Raw genomic sequence first — 17,151 nt, 5'->3', positions numbered from 1 at the left:
ACATGATGGTATTTCAATTTTAAACATCCTCCCTGCGGGTCTGGGGGTTAGAATAGGCCCGACGTATTCCGGCCTGTCGTAAGAGGCGACTAAAAGGAGTCCATCCCCCTCAAGGGGGTAGTTAGCGCCTGCGTCCGGAGACGGACGGTTCAACGACCTATACTCGTGGTCTTTTTGGTTTTTCACTTCTCGTTTCTTTCTTCCTTCCTTTGGTTGGTTCCTTTCTTTGTTCTTCTCCATCTCACTGTCTTCCTTACTCTTTAATTGCCTTCTTCTTCTCCTTGCCTTCTTCTTCTCCTTGCCTTCTTCTTCTCCTTGCCTTCTTCTTCTCCTTGCCTTCTTCTTCTCCTTGCCTTCTTCTTCTCCTTGCCTTCTTCTTCTCCTTGCCTTCTTCTTCTCCTTGCCTTCTTCTTCTCCTTGCCTTCTTCTTCTCCTTGCCTTCTTCTTCTCCTTGCCTTCTTCTTCTCCTTGCCTTCTTCTTCTCCTTGCCTTCTTCTTCTCCTTGCCTTCTTCTTCTCCTTGCCTTCTTCTTCTCCTTGCCTTCTCCTCCTCCTTGCCTTCTTCTTCTCCTTGCCTTCTCCTCCTCCTTGCCTTCTCCTCCTCCTTGCCTTCTCCTCCTCCTGCCGCCTTCTCCTCCTCCTGCCGCCTTCTCCTCCTCCTGCCGCCTTCTCCTCCTCCTGCCGCCTTCTCCTCCTCCTGCCGCCTTCTCCTCCTCCTGCCGCCTTCTCCTCCTCCTGCCGCCTTCTCCTCCTCCTGCCGCCTTCTCCTCCTCCTGCCGCCCTCTCCTCCTCCTGCCGCCCTCTCCTCCTCCTGCCGCCCTCTCCTCCTCCTGCCGCCCTCTCCTCCTCCTGCCGCCTTCTCCTCCTCCTGCCGCCTTCTCCTCCTCCTGCCGCCTTCTCCTCCTCCTGCCGCCTTCTCCTCCTCCTGCCGCCTTCTCCTCCTCCTGCCGCCTTCTCCTCCTCCTGCCGCCTTCTCCTCCTCCTGCCGCCTTCTCCTCCTCCTGCCGCCTTCTCCTCCTCCTGCCGCCTTCTCCTCCTCCTGCCGCCTTCTCCTCCTCCTGCCGCCTTCTCCTCCTCCTGCCGCCTTCTCCTCCTCCTGCCGCCTTCTCCTCCTCCTGCCGCCTTCTCCTCCTCCTGCCGCCTTCTCCTCCTCCTGCCGCCTTCTCCTCCTCCTGCCGCCTTCTCCTCCTCCTGCCGCCTTCTCCTCCTCCTGCCGCCTTCTCCTCCTCCTGCCGCCTTCTCCTCCTCCTGCCGCCTTCTCCTCCTCCTGCCGCCATCTCCTCCTCCTGCCGCCATCTCCTCCTCCTGCCGCCATCTCCTCCTCCTGCCGCCATCTCCTCCTCCTGCCGCCATCTCCTCCTCCTGCCGCCATCTCCTCCTCCTGCCGCCATCTCCTCCTCCTGCCGCCATCTCCTCCTCCTGCCGCCATCTCCTCCTCCTGCCGCCATCTCCTCCTCCTGCCGCCATCTCCTCCTCCTGCCGCCATCTCCTCCTCCTGCCGCCATCTCCTCCTCCTGCCGCCATCTCCTCCTCCTGCCGCCATCTCCTCCTCCTGCCGCCATCTCCTCCTCCTGCCGCCATCTCCTCCTCCTGCCGCCATCTCCTCCTCCTGCCGCCATCTCCTCCTCCTGCCGCCATCTCCTCCTCCTGCCGCCATCTCCTCCTCCTGCCGCCATCTCCTCCTCCTGCCGCCATCTCCTCCTCCTGCCGCCATCTCCTCCTCCTGCCGCCATCTCCTCCTCCTGCCGCCATCTCCTCCTCCTGCCGCCATCTCCTCCTCCTGCCGCCATCTCCTCCTCCTGCCGCCATCTCCTCCTCCTGCCGCCATCTCCTCCTCCTGCCGCCATCTCCTCCTCCTGCCGCCATCTCCTCCTCCTGCCGCCATCTCCTCCTCCTGCCGCCATCTCCTCCTCCTGCCGCCATCTCCTCCTCCTGCCGCCATCTCCTCCTCCTGCCGCCATCTCCTCCTCCTGCCGCCATCTCCTCCTCCTGCCGCCATCTCCTCCTCCTGCCGCCATCTCCTCCTCCTGCCGCCATCTCCTCCTCCTGCCGCCATCTCCTCCTCCTGCCGCCATCTCCTCCTCCTGCCGCCATCTCCTCCTCCTGCCGCCATCTCCTCCTCCTGCCGCCATCTCCTCCTCCTGCCGCCATCTCCTCCTCCTGCCGCCATCTCCTCCTCCTGCCGCCATCTCCTCCTCCTGCCGCCATCTCCTCCTCCTGCCGCCATCTCCTCCTCCTGCCGCCATCTCCTCCTCCTGCCGCCATCTCCTCCTCCTGCCGCCATCTCCTCCTCCTGCCGCCATCTCCTCCTCCTGCCGCCATCTCCTCCTCCTGCCGCCATCTCCTCCTCCTGCCGCCATCTCCTCCTCCTGCCGCCATCTCCTCCTCCTGCCGCCATCTCCTCCTCCTGCCGCCATCTCCTCCTCCTGCCGCCATCTCCTCCTCCTGCCGCCATCTCCTCCTCCTGCCGCCATCTCCTCCTCCTGCCGCCATCTCCTCCTCCTGCCGCCATCTCCTCCTCCTGCCGCCATCTCCTCCTCCTGCCGCCATCTCCTCCTCCTGCCGCCATCTCCTCCTCCTGCCGCCATCTCCTCCTCCTGCCGCCATCTCCTCCTCCTGCCGCCATCTCCTCCTCCTGCCGCCATCTCCTCCTCCTGCCGCCATCTCCTCCTCCTGCCGCCATCTCCTCCTCCTGCCGCCATCTCCTCCTCCTGCCGCCATCTCCTCCTCCTGCCGCCATCTCCTCCTCCTGCCGCCATCTCCTCCTCCTGCCGCCATCTCCTCCTCCTGCCGCCATCTCCTCCTCCTGCCGCCATCTCCTCCTCCTGCCGCCATCTCCTCCTCCTGCCGCCATCTCCTCCTCCTGCCGCCATCTCCTCCTCCTGCCGCCATCTCCTCCTCCTGCCGCCATCTCCTCCTCCTGCCGCCATCTCCTCCTCCTGCCGCCATCTCCTCCTCCTGCCGCCATCTCCTCCTCCTGCCGCCATCTCCTCCTCCTGCCGCCATCTCCTCCTCCTGCCGCCATCTCCTCCTCCTGCCGCCATCTCCTCCTCCTGCCGCCATCTCCTCCTCCTGCCGCCATCTCCTCCTCCTGCCGCCATCTCCTCCTCCTGCCGCCATCTCCTCCTCCTGCCGCCATCTCCTCCTCCTGCCGCCATCTCCTCCTCCTGCCGCCATCTCCTCCTCCTGCCGCCATCTCCTCCTCCTGCCGCCATCTCCTCCTCCTGCCGCCATCTCCTCCTCCTGCCGCCATCTCCTCCTCCTGCCGCCATCTCCTCCTCCTGCCGCCATCTCCTCCTCCTGCCGCCATCTCCTCCTCCTGCCGCCATCTCCTCCTCCTGCCGCCATCTCCTCCTCCTGCCGCCATCTCCTCCTCCTGCCGCCATCTCCTCCTCCTGCCGCCATCTCCTCCTCCTGCCGCCATCTCCTCCTCCTGCCGCCATCTCCTCCTCCTGCCGCCATCTCCTCCTCCTGCCGCCATCTCCTCCTCCTGCCGCCATCTCCTCCTCCTGCCGCCATCTCCTCCTCCTGCCGCCATCTCCTCCTCCTGCCGCCATCTCCTCCTCCTGCCGCCATCTCCTCCTCCTGCCGCCATCTCCTCCTCCTGCCGCCATCTCCTCCTCCTGCCGCCATCTCCTCCTCCTGCCGCCATCTCCTCCTCCTGCCGCCATCTCCTCCTCCTGCCGCCATCTCCTCCTCCTGCCGCCATCTCCTCCTCCTGCCGCCATCTCCTCCTCCTGCCGCCATCTCCTCCTCCTGCCGCCATCTCCTCCTCCTGCCGCCATCTCCTCCTCCTGCCGCCATCTCCTCCTCCTGCCGCCATCTCCTCCTCCTGCCGCCATCTCCTCCTCCTGCCGCCATCTCCTCCTCCTGCCGCCATCTCCTCCTCCTGCCGCCATCTCCTCCTCCTGCCGCCATCTCCTCCTCCTGCCGCCATCTCCTCCTCCTGCCGCCATCTCCTCCTCCTGCCGCCATCTCCTCCTCCTGCCGCCATCTCCTCCTCCTGCCGCCATCTCCTCCTCCTGCCGCCATCTCCTCCTCCTGCCGCCATCTCCTCCTCCTGCCGCCATCTCCTCCTCCTGCCGCCATCTCCTCCTCCTGCCGCCATCTCCTCCTCCTGCCGCCATCTCCTCCTCCTGCCGCCATCTCCTCCTCCTGCCGCCATCTCCTCCTCCTGCCGCCATCTCCTCCTCCTGCCGCCATCTCCTCCTCCTGCCGCCATCTCCTCCTCCTGCCGCCATCTCCTCCTCCTGCCGCCATCTCCTCCTCCTGCCGCCATCTCCTCCTCCTGCCGCCATCTCCTCCTCCTGCCGCCATCTCCTCCTCCTGCCGCCATCTCCTCCTCCTGCCGCCATCTCCTCCTCCTGCCGCCATCTCCTCCTCCTGCCGCCATCTCCTCCTCCTGCCGCCATCTCCTCCTCCTGCCGCCATCTCCTCCTCCTGCCGCCATCTCCTCCTCCTGCCGCCATCTCCTCCTCCTGCCGCCATCTCCTCCTCCTGCCGCCATCTCCTCCTCCTGCCGCCATCTCCTCCTCCTGCCGCCATCTCCTCCTCCTGCCGCCATCTCCTCCTCCTGCCGCCATCTCCTCCTCCTGCCGCCATCTCCTCCTCCTGCCGCCATCTCCTCCTCCTGCCGCCATCTCCTCCTCCTGCCGCCATCTCCTCCTCCTGCCGCCATCTCCTCCTCCTGCCGCCATCTCCTCCTCCTGCCGCCATCTCCTCCTCCTGCCGCCATCTCCTCCTCCTGCCGCCATCTCCTCCTCCTGCCGCCATCTCCTCCTCCTGCCGCCATCTCCTCCTCCTGCCGCCATCTCCTCCTCCTGCCGCCATCTCCTCCTCCTGCCGCCATCTCCTCCTCCTGCCGCCATCTCCTCCTCCTGCCGCCATCTCCTCCTCCTGCCGCCATCTCCTCCTCCTGCCGCCATCTCCTCCTCCTGCCGCCATCTCCTCCTCCTGCCGCCATCTCCTCCTCCTGCCGCCATCTCCTCCTCCTGCCGCCATCTCCTCCTCCTGCCGCCATCTCCTCCTCCTGCCGCCATCTCCTCCTCCTGCCGCCATCTCCTCCTCCTGCCGCCATCTCCTCCTCCTGCCGCCATCTCCTCCTCCTGCCGCCATCTCCTCCTCCTGCCGCCATCTCCTCCTCCTGCCGCCATCTCCTCCTCCTGCCGCCATCTCCTCCTCCTGCCGCCATCTCCTCCTCCTGCCGCCATCTCCTCCTCCTGCCGCCATCTCCTCCTCCTGCCGCCATCTCCTCCTCCTGCCGCCATCTCCTCCTCCTGCCGCCATCTCCTCCTCCTGCCGCCATCTCCTCCTCCTGCCGCCATCTCCTCCTCCTGCCGCCATCTCCTCCTCCTGCCGCCATCTCCTCCTCCTGCCGCCATCTCCTCCTCCTGCCGCCATCTCCTCCTCCTGCCGCCATCTCCTCCTCCTGCCGCCATCTCCTCCTCCTGCCGCCATCTCCTCCTCCTGCCGCCATCTCCTCCTCCTGCCGCCATCTCCTCCTCCTGCCGCCATCTCCTCCTCCTGCCGCCATCTCCTCCTCCTGCCGCCATCTCCTCCTCCTGCCGCCATCTCCTCCTCCTGCCGCCATCTCCTCCTCCTGCCGCCATCTCCTCCTCCTGCCGCCATCTCCTCCTCCTGCCGCCATCTCCTCCTCCTGCCGCCATCTCCTCCTCCTGCCGCCATCTCCTCCTCCTGCCGCCATCTCCTCCTCCTGCCGCCATCTCCTCCTCCTGCCGCCATCTCCTCCTCCTGCCGCCATCTCCTCCTCCTGCCGCCATCTCCTCCTCCTGCCGCCATCTCCTCCTCCTGCCGCCATCTCCTCCTCCTGCCGCCATCTCCTCCTCCTGCCGCCATCTCCTCCTCCTGCCGCCATCTCCTCCTCCTGCCGCCATCTCCTCCTCCTGCCGCCATCTCCTCCTCCTGCCGCCATCTCCTCCTCCTGCCGCCATCTCCTCCTCCTGCCGCCATCTCCTCCTCCTGCCGCCATCTCCTCCTCCTGCCGCCATCTCCTCCTCCTGCCGCCATCTCCTCCTCCTGCCGCCATCTCCTCCTCCTGCCGCCATCTCCTCCTCCTGCCGCCATCTCCTCCTCCTGCCGCCATCTCCTCCTCCTGCCGCCATCTCCTCCTCCTGCCGCCATCTCCTCCTCCTGCCGCCATCTCCTCCTCCTGCCGCCATCTCCTCCTCCTGCCGCCATCTCCTCCTCCTGCCGCCATCTCCTCCTCCTGCCGCCATCTCCTCCTCCTGCCGCCATCTCCTCCTCCTGCCGCCATCTCCTCCTCCTGCCGCCATCTCCTCCTCCTGCCGCCATCTCCTCCTCCTGCCGCCATCTCCTCCTCCTGCCGCCATCTCCTCCTCCTGCCGCCATCTCCTCCTCCTGCCGCCATCTCCTCCTCCTGCCGCCATCTCCTCCTCCTGCCGCCATCTCCTCCTCCTGCCGCCATCTCCTCCTCCTGCCGCCATCTCCTCCTCCTGCCGCCATCTCCTCCTCCTGCCGCCATCTCCTCCTCCTGCCGCCATCTCCTCCTCCTGCCGCCATCTCCTCCTCCTGCCGCCATCTCCTCCTCCTGCCGCCATCTCCTCCTCCTGCCGCCATCTCCTCCTCCTGCCGCCATCTCCTCCTCCTGCCGCCATCTCCTCCTCCTGCCGCCATCTCCTCCTCCTGCCGCCATCTCCTCCTCCTGCCGCCATCTCCTCCTCCTGCCGCCATCTCCTCCTCCTGCCGCCATCTCCTCCTCCTGCCGCCATCTCCTCCTCCTGCCGCCATCTCCTCCTCCTGCCGCCATCTCCTCCTCCTGCCGCCATCTCCTCCTCCTGCCGCCATCTCCTCCTCCTGCCGCCATCTCCTCCTCCTGCCGCCATCTCCTCCTCCTGCCGCCATCTCCTCCTCCTGCCGCCATCTCCTCCTCCTGCCGCCATCTCCTCCTCCTGCCGCCATCTCCTCCTCCTGCCGCCATCTCCTCCTCCTGCCGCCATCTCCTCCTCCTGCCGCCATCTCCTCCTCCTGCCGCCATCTCCTCCTCCTGCCGCCATCTCCTCCTCCTGCCGCCATCTCCTCCTCCTGCCGCCATCTCCTCCTCCTGCCGCCATCTCCTCCTCCTGCCGCCATCTCCTCCTCCTGCCGCCATCTCCTCCTCCTGCCGCCATCTCCTCCTCCTGCCGCCATCTCCTCCTCCTGCCGCCATCTCCTCCTCCTGCCGCCATCTCCTCCTCCTGCCGCCATCTCCTCCTCCTGCCGCCATCTCCTCCTCCTGCCGCCATCTCCTCCTCCTGCCGCCATCTCCTCCTCCTGCCGCCATCTCCTCCTCCTGCCGCCATCTCCTCCTCCTGCCGCCATCTCCTCCTCTTCCTCCTGCCGCCATCTCCTCCTCTTCCTCCTGCCGCCATCTCCTCCTCTTCCTCCTGCCGCCATCTCCTCCTCTTCCTCCTGCCGCCATCTCCTCCTCTTCCTCCTGCCGCCATCTCCTCCTCTTCCTCCTGCCGCCATCTCCTCCTCTTCCTCCTGCCGCCATCTCCTCCTCTTCCTCCTGCCGCCATCTCCTCCTCTTCCTCCTGCCGCCATCTCCTCCTCTTCCTCCTGCCGCCATCTCCTCCTCTTCCTCCTGCCGCCATCTCCTCCTCTTCCTCCTGCCGCCATCTCCTCCTCTTCCTCCTGCCGCCATCTCCTCCTCTTCCTCCTGCCGCCATCTCCTCCTCTTCCTCCTGCCGCCATCTCCTCCTCTTCCTCCTGCCGCCATCTCCTCCTCTTCCTCCTGCCGCCATCTCCTCCTCTTCCTCCTGCCGCCATCTCCTCCTCTTCCTCCTGCCGCCATCTCCTCCTCTTCCTCCTGCCGCCATCTCCTCCTCTTCCTCCTGCCGCCATCTCCTCCTCTTCCTCCTGCCGCCATCTCCTCCTCTTCCTCCTGCCGCCATCTCCTCCTCTTCCTCCTGCCGCCATCTCCTCCTCTTCCTCCTGCCGCCATCTCCTCCTCCTCCTCCTCCTGCCGCCATCTCCTCCTCCTCCTCCTCCTGCCGCCATCTCCTCCTCCTCCTCCTCCTGCCGCCATCTCCTCCTCCTCCTCCTCCTCTTCCTCCTGCCGCCATCTCCTCCTCCTCCTCCTGCCGCCATCTCCTCCTCCTCCTCCTGCCGCCATCTCCTCCTCCTCCTCCTGCCGCCATCTCCTCCTCCTCCTCCTGCCGCCATCTCCTCCTCCTCCTCCTGCCGCCATCTCCTCCTCCTCCTCCTCCTCCTCCTCCTCCTCCTCCTCCTCCTCCTCCTCTTCCTCCTCCTCCTCCTCCTCCTCCTCCTCCTCCTCCTCCTCTTCCTCCTCCTCCTCCTCCTCCTCCTCCTCCTCCTCCTCCTCTTCCTCCTCTTCCTCCTCCTCCTCTTCCTCCTCCTCCTCCTCCTCCTCCTCTTCCTCCTCCTCCTCCTCTTCCTCCTCCTCTTCCTCCTCCTCTTCCTCCTCCTCCTCCTCTTCCTCCTCCTCTTCCTCCTCCTCTTCCTCCTCCTCCTCCTCCTCCTCCTCCTCCTCCTCCTCCTCCTCCTTGCCCCCCCCAGGGGGTCCACATCTCTTTTGTGGATACGTGCATGGCGAGCACGGGGCCCCGAGCCATTGCAGCCTTCTTTCTCTCCCGGGCTGCATTTCCTTTCCCTTCCCCTCCTTTCCCCTCCATGCTCCTTTCCCCTCGCCCTCTCCTCTCCCTCTATTGGTGTCCTTGTTTATGTTGGCCCCGCTATCCTCTTGGTCCTGTTGGTTTTACACTCCGCCTTTGTTGCGTAATCGTCTCCTCCTTTTGGCATTCCTTGGTCCCCCTGTGGGGTTTGACCTCCATTACAAAATTTCTCCTCCGTAGTGTGAGCCATTTGGGGAAGAGCACCTTACCTAGTGTCTCCGACGTGCGCCCTCCTAGTACATTCCACCTTTTCTTTCACGTCGTTGTTTGATGCTAGGGTGCATAGCCAGCACGGTAGCCAGCCCGTGTGGTGGGGTCGCTATGTACCCTTTTGGTTGAGCCCCCTGAACACACAGGGATTACACTTCTGATACCTGAGCTGTGACATCCTCATGCATGCCTTGGAGTGGTTGCTCGTCATCCTGGAGCATCGGAACTCCCGGCAATGGCCGCCGTGCCAGACGGCCCTTGCTGTGGCTGGGTGGCGCCCGTGAGGAGAGCCCCTGATCGGAGTGGGTGGTATCAGGGCGGACGCTATGCAGATGAAACGCATACGGGTACAAAACTCTGGCCGTTCTTCTGCGGCCGTCTCTCTGCGTGGTACTGATTCCTCAAGTGCTGCTTCTCTTGCCCCTTCGGCCTTCCCTTCCATGGCTACCCCCTGGGAAGAGGGTCAGGCCCGTCGTCTAGGGGCAAAACCTTTCCCCCGTTATCTAGTTTGCACCAGGACTGATGGGGATACTTTCACCAGTGTCAAGCCTTTATTCTTTGTGAAACACATTGAAGACAAGTTCGGCGAAGTGGACTCCCTGAGCAAGATGCGGTCGGGTATGTTGCTGATAAAACCCGCTTCAGCTGCCCAATCTGCGGCCCTTTGTGCCTGTACCCATCTTGGCACAATTCCTGTGTCCATTACCCCTCACCAGTCTCTAAATATGGTACAAGGTGTGATTTTTCACAGGGACCTCATCCTTCAAACTGATGAGGAACTTCGGGATAATCTCGGACGGCGGGGTGTTCACTTTGTTCGGCGTGTTCAGAAGGGTCCTAAAGATAATCGTATTGATACTGGTGCCTTTATCCTGGCCTTTGAAGGGGATACCCTTCCTGAGAAAGTTAAGATTATGGTGTATCGTTGTGATGTGAAGCCGTACATCCCACCTCCTATGAGGTGTTTTAAGTGCTTGCGTTTTGGCCACATGTCTTCTCGCTGTTCTCAGGACCCTCTCTGTGGTGACTGTGGACGTCCACTCCATGAGGGGAGTCCCTGTGTTCCCCCTCCAGTATGTGTAAATTGTCATGGTAGTCATTCTCCACGTTCACCAGATTGCCCAGTATATAAGAAAGAAAAAAAGATACAGGAGTATAAGTCCCTCGATCGTTTAAGCTACACAGAGGCCCGTAAGAAAAATGCACGACTGCACCCTGTGTCCATGACATCTAGTTACGCCTTGGTTACATCTTCACCCCTTCCTCCCCCTTCCTTATCCCCATCCCGGACCCCTCTCCTCCCCCCCTCCCCTGCGGCTCCCACACCTTCTCCTCTGGGCGCTGCTCCCCCTCCCCAGCCGGAGAAGTGTCCCACTCCTTCGGCGTCTGCCGGTCAAGGGCGCCTCTCCAGAGATGCCCCTTCCCGGCACCTTCCAGGTCAAAGGTCTGCTGCCGCGCGGCGACCGCGTGAGCCGCGGGCTGTGGGCCCGCAGGTCACCCGGTCTCTTTCTGTTCCTGATATTGCTGCAGCTGGCTCCTTTATGCCACACAGCCCCCCTCGTTCTCAGCCTGAAAAGAAGAAGAAACATAAGTCGCGGGACAAGTGCCTCTGGTGTCACCGGAGGTCCCTTCCCCGGCTTCACAACCGGATTCTGACCTGTCGTTCATGGATGTCGCCCCCTCCTTGTCGGTGACGGGTGGGGACCCGGCGGTATGACTGGTTTTAGCGTGTTCCGCCCTCATTTAACCCATCATTCTGTGGTTCTCCAATGGAATTGTAATGGCTACTGTCGTCACCTTCCGGAATTGAAATCCCTTCTTTCGTTCTACTCTGCAGCTTGTGTGGTTCTCCAGGAATCTCATTTTACTGATGCTCACTCACCGACCCTCCGTGGGTTCCGTGTTTTCTGTCGAAATCGGGTCGGACCCTTGCGGGCTTCTGGTGGCGTTTGTACGTTGGTCCGTACAGACATTGCTAGCACGTGGATTCCTCTCCAAACTACATTGGAAGCGGTTGCTGTTACGGTCCACTTAGACCCTGCAGTCACAGTTTGCAATCTTTATCTCCCTCCTGACAGGACACTTACACCTGCTGCCTTAACCACCCTTCTTCAGCAACTTCCTCCTCCTTGGGGATTTTAATGCTCATCATCCTTTGTGGGGCAGTGCTCTTCCATCTCGACGAGGTCTTCTTATAGACCAATTTATTGCAGACCACGACCTGTGCCTTCTTAATGATGGCTCCCCTACTCATTTTAGTGCTGGTCATGGTACCTTTTCTGCCATTGATCTTTCTCTTTCTTCTCCCTCTCTCCTCCCTTCATTACACTGGTCGCCACACGACGACCTTTGTGATAGTGACCATTTCCCGTTGATTATCACGCTCCCTTCCCGCTCCCCGATGGACAGGTTACCTCGTTGGTCTTTCCACCGCGCCGATTGGCCTCTATACACTGCACAGGTCGAGTTTTCTCCCTCTTTGTCGGGTTGTATTGATGACGTCCTACGTGACGTGTCTGACGCGATTGTTCGCGCTGCTAACCTTGCTGTCCCGCGCTCATCTGGACCATTTCGTCGCCGGCAAGTCCCGTGGTGGAGTACGGCCATTGCCATTGCCATCCGTGATCGCCGTCGAGCTTTGCAACACTTCAAGAGGCACCCATCCGTAGCCAGCCTTACTACCTTTAAACGCCTTCGCGCTAAAGCCCGTTATTTAATCAAACAGAGCAAGCGGATATGTTGGGAACGATTCGTTTCTTCCCTTGGTTCCACTGTCCCTCTGTCACGGGTATGGGCTACACTTCGCTCTCTCCAAGGTTGCCATCGGCAGTCCACCCTCCCAGGCCTTCACCTCCCAGATGGCATTTGTACGGACCCATTAGTTCTCGCAGAACATCTTGCAACCCATTTTGCAGTGGCATCAGCGTCAGCCTCCTATCCAGCTGCTTTCCTTCATCAAAAACAGCAGGCTGAAGCTCTCACCTTATGTTTCACCACTTGTAAGCCAGAATCTTACAACGAACCTTTTACTGAATGGGAATTTCTTTCTGCTCTATCTTCTTCTCATGATACGGCCCCTGGCCCAGATTCCATTCATAACCAACTGCTTCAACATCTCAGTGCTCCACAACGGCAACATCTCCTTCAGGTGTTTAACCGTATCTGGCTCCAGGGTGACTTCCCTTCTCAGTGGAGGGATAGCATTGTGGTTCCTGTCCTTAAGCCTGGTAAGAACCCTCTATCTGTTGACAGCTATCGGCCAATTAGTTTGACCAATGTTGTTTGTAAGTTACTTGAACGGATGGTAGCCCGTCGGCTCACTTGGGTCCTCGAATCTCGGGATCTATTGTCCCCTTACCAGTGTGGCTTTCGAGAGGGACGATCTCCAATCGATCATTTACTTCGCTTGGAATCCGCAGTTCGGCAGGCTTTCTCCCAGCGCCGCCATTTGGTTGCAGTGTTTTTTGACCTTCGCAAGGCCTATGACACGGCCTGGCGCCATCACATCTTACTAACCCTTCATCAGTGGGGTCTTCGGGGCCCACTCCCGATTTTTATCCGCCAGTTCCTGCTCCATCGGTCATTCAGAGTTCGAGTTGGTACTGCTTTTAGTTCTCCACGGACCCAGGAGACGGGCATCCCACAGGGTTCTGTCTTGAGTGTCCTTCTTTTCCTCATTGCTATCGATGGACTTGTCGCCTCTGTCGGTCCCTCGGTCGCTCCTGCCCTGTATGTGGATGATTTCTGCATTTGGGTTAGTTCCTCCTCGATGGCATCTGCAGAACGGCAGCTCCAGGTGGCTATACGGCGTGCCTCTGCATGGACCCACTCACACGGGTTTCAATTCTCTCCTTTAAAATCGCGGGTGGTCCACTTCTGTCGCCGTACTACGGTCCACCCTGATCCAGAGCTCTATCTCGACGCACAACGATTGCCTGTGGTCCCACAGTTTCGTTTCCTGGGTCTTCTTTTCGACAACAAGCTCACTTGGCTGCCCCATATCAGACTCCTGAAGGTAGGATGTTTCCGTAAACTCAATGTCCTTCGCTTCCTTGCCCACTCCTCGTGGGGTGCGGACCGTTCCCTCCTCCTCCGTCTTTATCGTGCTCTCGTTCTGTCTCGTTTGGACTATGGTTGTCAAGTTTATGGTTCAGCTGCTCCTTCCACACTGCACGTGCTGGATCCAGTCCACCATCGTGGTATCCGTTTGGCCACCGGTGCCTTCCCTACTAGCCCTGTTGATAGTCTCCTGGTTGAAGCTGGGATCCCCCCCCTTTCTGTTCGGCGGTCCCATCTTCTGGTGTCTTATGCCCTCACTATCCGTTCTTCTCCCACTCACCCTTCCTATTCTATCCTGTTCCCAGACCATGGACGTCGCCCACCCGACTCCCGCCCTCGGGCGGGTTTACCGGTTGGACTGCGCCTTGCATCTCTTTACCGTCATTTTCAGCTTCCTTCTTTGTCCTGTCTTCCTCGCTCCCTCCCCTCCACCCCTCCTTGGTTAGTTCCTCGGCCTCGAATTCGGATGGATCTCCGCCGCGGACCGAAAGATTCCATCCCCCCCGGTGGTGTTCCGTTCCTTTTTCCGCCAAATTTTATGGGAGTTTCGGGATGCTGTTGTTTTTTACACTGATGGCTCTAAATCTGCTGATCATGTTGGGTATGCCTTCACGTCCTTTGTTGGAACGGAAAATCATCTACTGCCACCCTCATGTGGGGTGTTTACTGCGGAATTGATGGCAATTTCCCGGGCCCTTACCTTTATTAAACGATCCCAACACAATCGCGTTCTGTTATGTACGGACTCGATGAGCGGCCTTCTTGCTATTGACCGGTGTTTTTCGCGCCATCCATTGGTCTCTGCCATCCATGACCATCTCGCTGATATTCACCGTGCTGCTTGTTCAATTGACTTCCTTTGGGTCCCTGGCCATGTGGGTATCCCGGGTAATGAGCTCGCTGATCGTTTGGCTGGGGGAGCAGTTACTTACCCCCCGTTTTCCGTAACCCCTCCTGCAGCGGATTTACGGATTCACATCAAATCCCACTTCGCACAGTCATGGGCCAGTTCTTGGGAGGCTACTCCACTGTCTAATAAACTTCGTGCAATTAAGGTGACACCAGGCCCATGGCGTTCTTCCTTTCGCCTCTCCCGAAAGGACTCGACTACACTGTGTCGTCTCCGCATTGGCCATACCAGGCTGACCCATGGTTTTCTTTTGCGTGATGAGCCACCCCCGCTTTGTGGTTGTGGAGCCTTCCAGTCAGTGGCCCACATTTTGGTTGAATGCCCCCTTCTTTTAGCTCTGCGTGTTAAGTACAGACTCCCTCACACTTTACCTTTGATGTTGGCTGACGATTCGCGGATGGTCTCTCTGGTTCTTGGTTTCCTCCGGGAGAGTGGTTTTTATTCTCAGTTTTAAAGTTTTTAATCTCTCTCTGGTGTTGGGGCAGGGCGGTGAGTGCCTACAGTGGGAGAAACCCAAACAGTGTTCAGAGATTCCAGATTCACCTCCCTGACTGGAATCCTCTTTTCTTCCCCTTTTACTATGTTTTTACCACTTCTTTTTAAGGCTTGGCTAGTCTTTCTATTCCCATACGTACTTTCTGCATTATAGCAGTTGTACCTTTTAAGTCACAGGTGGTCTTGCCTATGCTGCTTCAGCATAGTGTTGGGTTCGTTTCTCTTGCCAACTTCCCTCATTTGTTTTTACCAATGACAACGTGACTGCCCTTTTACGTTTTTCCCTTTTTCCCCTTTTTCCGTTTTATTGTTCTGACTTTTCTGAGATGTCTCGTTAGCAGAATGGAGTATATTTGAAACAAGGGACTGATGACCTCGCTGTTTGGTCCATTACACCTCAAACAACCAACCAACCAATGCTCCTTGCCGGCTTCTTCTCCTCCTTGCCGGCTTCTTCTCCTCCTTGCCGGCTTCTTCTCCTCCTTGCCGGCTTCTTCTCCTCCTTGCCGGCTTCTTCTCCTCCTTGCCGGCTTCTTCTCCTCCTTGCCGGCTTCTTCTCCTCCTTGCCGGCTTCTTCTCCTCCTTGCCGGCTTCTTCTCCTCCTTGCCGGCTTCTTCTCCTCCTTGCCGGCTTCTTCTCCTCCTTGCCGGCTTCTTCTCCTCCTTGCCGGCTTCTTCTCCTCCTTGCCGGCTTCTTCTCCTCCTTGCCGGCTTCTTCTCCTCCTTGCCGGCTTCTTCTCCTCCTTGCCGGCTTCTTCTCCTCCTTGCCGGCTTCTTCTCCTCCTTGCCGGCTTCTTCTCCTCCTTGCCGGCTTCTTCTCCTCCTTGCCGGCTTCTTCTCCTCCTTGCCGGCTTCTTCTCCTCCTTGCCGGCTTCTTCTCCTCCTTGCCGGCTTCTTCTCCTCCTTGCCGGCTTCTTCTCCTCCTTGCCGGCTTCTTCTCCTCCTTGCCGGCTTCTTCTCCTCCTTGCCGGCTTCTTCTCCTCCTTGCCGGCTTCTTCTCCTCCTTGCCGGCTTCTTCTCCTCCTTGCCGGCTTCTTCTCCTCCTTGCCGGCTTCTTCTCCTCCTTGCCGGCTTCTTCTCCTACTTGCCTTCTCTGGTCTCCGCCTCGGCGTTTCAGACAGTCTGTCCTCTCTCTCTTCCTTTTCCTCTTCTTCCTTCCTCCCTGAGCGCGCCTGAAGGCGGACCCACGCGTCCGCGCGCGTAGCCGGTGACGGGGTAACGCGTAATTCCCCGCCCTGGGTAGACAAGTAAGGCACGCGCGTACCCCCTGGTAAAGGCCAGGCCCAGGGAGGGGTGATTGCTTGAGCTGATACCTTCTGACCATGCCGATTGGTCCCTCTGTCTGTTCCTCGGGCGGTGTGACCAGACGTGTAAACATCCACCTAAGGCTGGAGTGCCCTCTGAGAGGGTCCCCATAAGGAAGGAGCCCGCCATCGGAGACGCTGGCAGTCATGGGGGATTTCTCTGCAATGGATTTCTCTTCTTCTCTCTCGACTTCTGCCCACAAACGGAAACAAGACCAGCCACCAGTGACAAAAGTACTACCGCCTGCCCCACAGTTCCTCGTCGTTTCTCGATCTGAGGACGGAAAGGATTTTTCCTCTGTCAACCCTTTCGTTATTCAGAAGGGCGTATATGCTATAGCCGGTACTGAAGTCTTGTACAAGGTTGCGTAATGGTACCTTGTTACTAGAAACAGAGCGCCTTTCAGGCACAGAAACTGCTTCCAGCCCCACTCCTGTACACGTTCCCTGTCCGGGTGGAGGCTCACTGAACTTTGAATTCGTCTCGTGGTGTGGTCTATACTAGATCCCTCGACGAATTGACTGACGAGGAGATTCAGTCTTTCCTCGCTGAGCAGGCCGTGACGGCTGTCCGTAGGGTCATGAAAAAGGTCAACAATGACCTTGTACCGACACGGACACTTTTCTTGACCTTTTATAGTGTTCAGCTGCCATCGCGCATCAAAGCGGGCTACCAGGTTATTTCTGTTCGCCCCTATGTCCCGACACCTACGCGCTGCTACCAGTGTCAGCGTTTTAATCACACTCGCCAGTCTTGTTCCAATGCGGCTAAATGTCACTTGTGGCAGGGATGCCCATGAGGGTGACTGTCCACCTCCGTCTCCTCGTTGTGTGAACTGTCAGGGTGACCATGCAGCGTCCTCCCGCGACTGTCCCATCTATAAGGATGAACGCTGTATCCAAGAAATTCGGGTCAAAGAGAAAGTGTCCACCTCGGCTGCTCGCAAGCTATTGGCTAGTAGGAAGCCCACGCTGCTCCAGCGGGGAAATACAGTACTGTCCTCGCCTCTCCTCGGACTACCAGGGAGGTGGCAACCCAGACATGCGATCTGACCTTCAGCACCACGGTCATCCGTTCGGCCAGTGCTAAGATCGCGCGGTCGACGTCTCCTCTTCCTCCCATCACCCCACAGACAAAAGCCCCTTCATCAGCTTCTGCTAAGACGAAGACCCAGAAGTCAGATGCACGGGCCTTCAAGAAGGAACCATCCCATGCAGACTTCCTACGTACCTCGGCCTCCCAGCCATCGACCAGTACTTCCACCAAACGACGTTCCAAGAAGGCTCATAGGAAGCACAGTTCTACTTCTCCGCCACGGCGCATTTCTTCTCCTGCGCCACCCAGCGGTTGCCGCCCCAGGCCATCATCCGTTTCGCCTGGCCGCACCGCTGGTAGCCGAACATCTGGCCGTTCACCGGCGGAGGAAGCTCCCCCTCCCGGCCATCTTACCAAGATGGCCGATGAACCTATACAACCAATGGACGATGACTGTCCGCCTACTGATAGCGGGGGCAGTGCTC

At 60.1% G+C, this 17,151-nt stretch overlaps 1 protein-coding gene across 1 annotated transcript in view; it reads right to left on the bottom strand.

Moving 5' to 3' along the window:
* LOC124805400 (uncharacterized PE-PGRS family protein PE_PGRS54-like) overlaps positions 1 to 17,151 on the bottom strand; it is a 58,186-nt gene that overhangs the window by 25,257 nt on the left and 15,778 nt on the right. Inside the window, exons 2-3 of the mRNA XM_047265962.1 lie at positions 14,742 to 15,306; positions 258 to 8,550 (exon numbers count right to left, since the gene is read on the bottom strand). Of these exons, the coding sequence (XP_047121918.1) occupies positions 258 to 8,550; positions 14,742 to 15,306 (8,858 nt within the window). The remainder of the gene's footprint in view (positions 1 to 257; positions 8,551 to 14,741; positions 15,307 to 17,151) is intronic.

The sequence above is a fragment of the Schistocerca piceifrons genome, chromosome 7 (genome assembly GCF_021461385.2).
Source record: "Schistocerca piceifrons isolate TAMUIC-IGC-003096 chromosome 7, iqSchPice1.1, whole genome shotgun sequence".
Lineage (NCBI taxonomy): Eukaryota > Metazoa > Arthropoda > Insecta > Orthoptera > Acrididae > Schistocerca > Schistocerca piceifrons.
The sequence above is the reverse complement of the archived record's forward strand: the minus strand, read 5'-3'. Positions and strand labels throughout refer to the sequence as shown.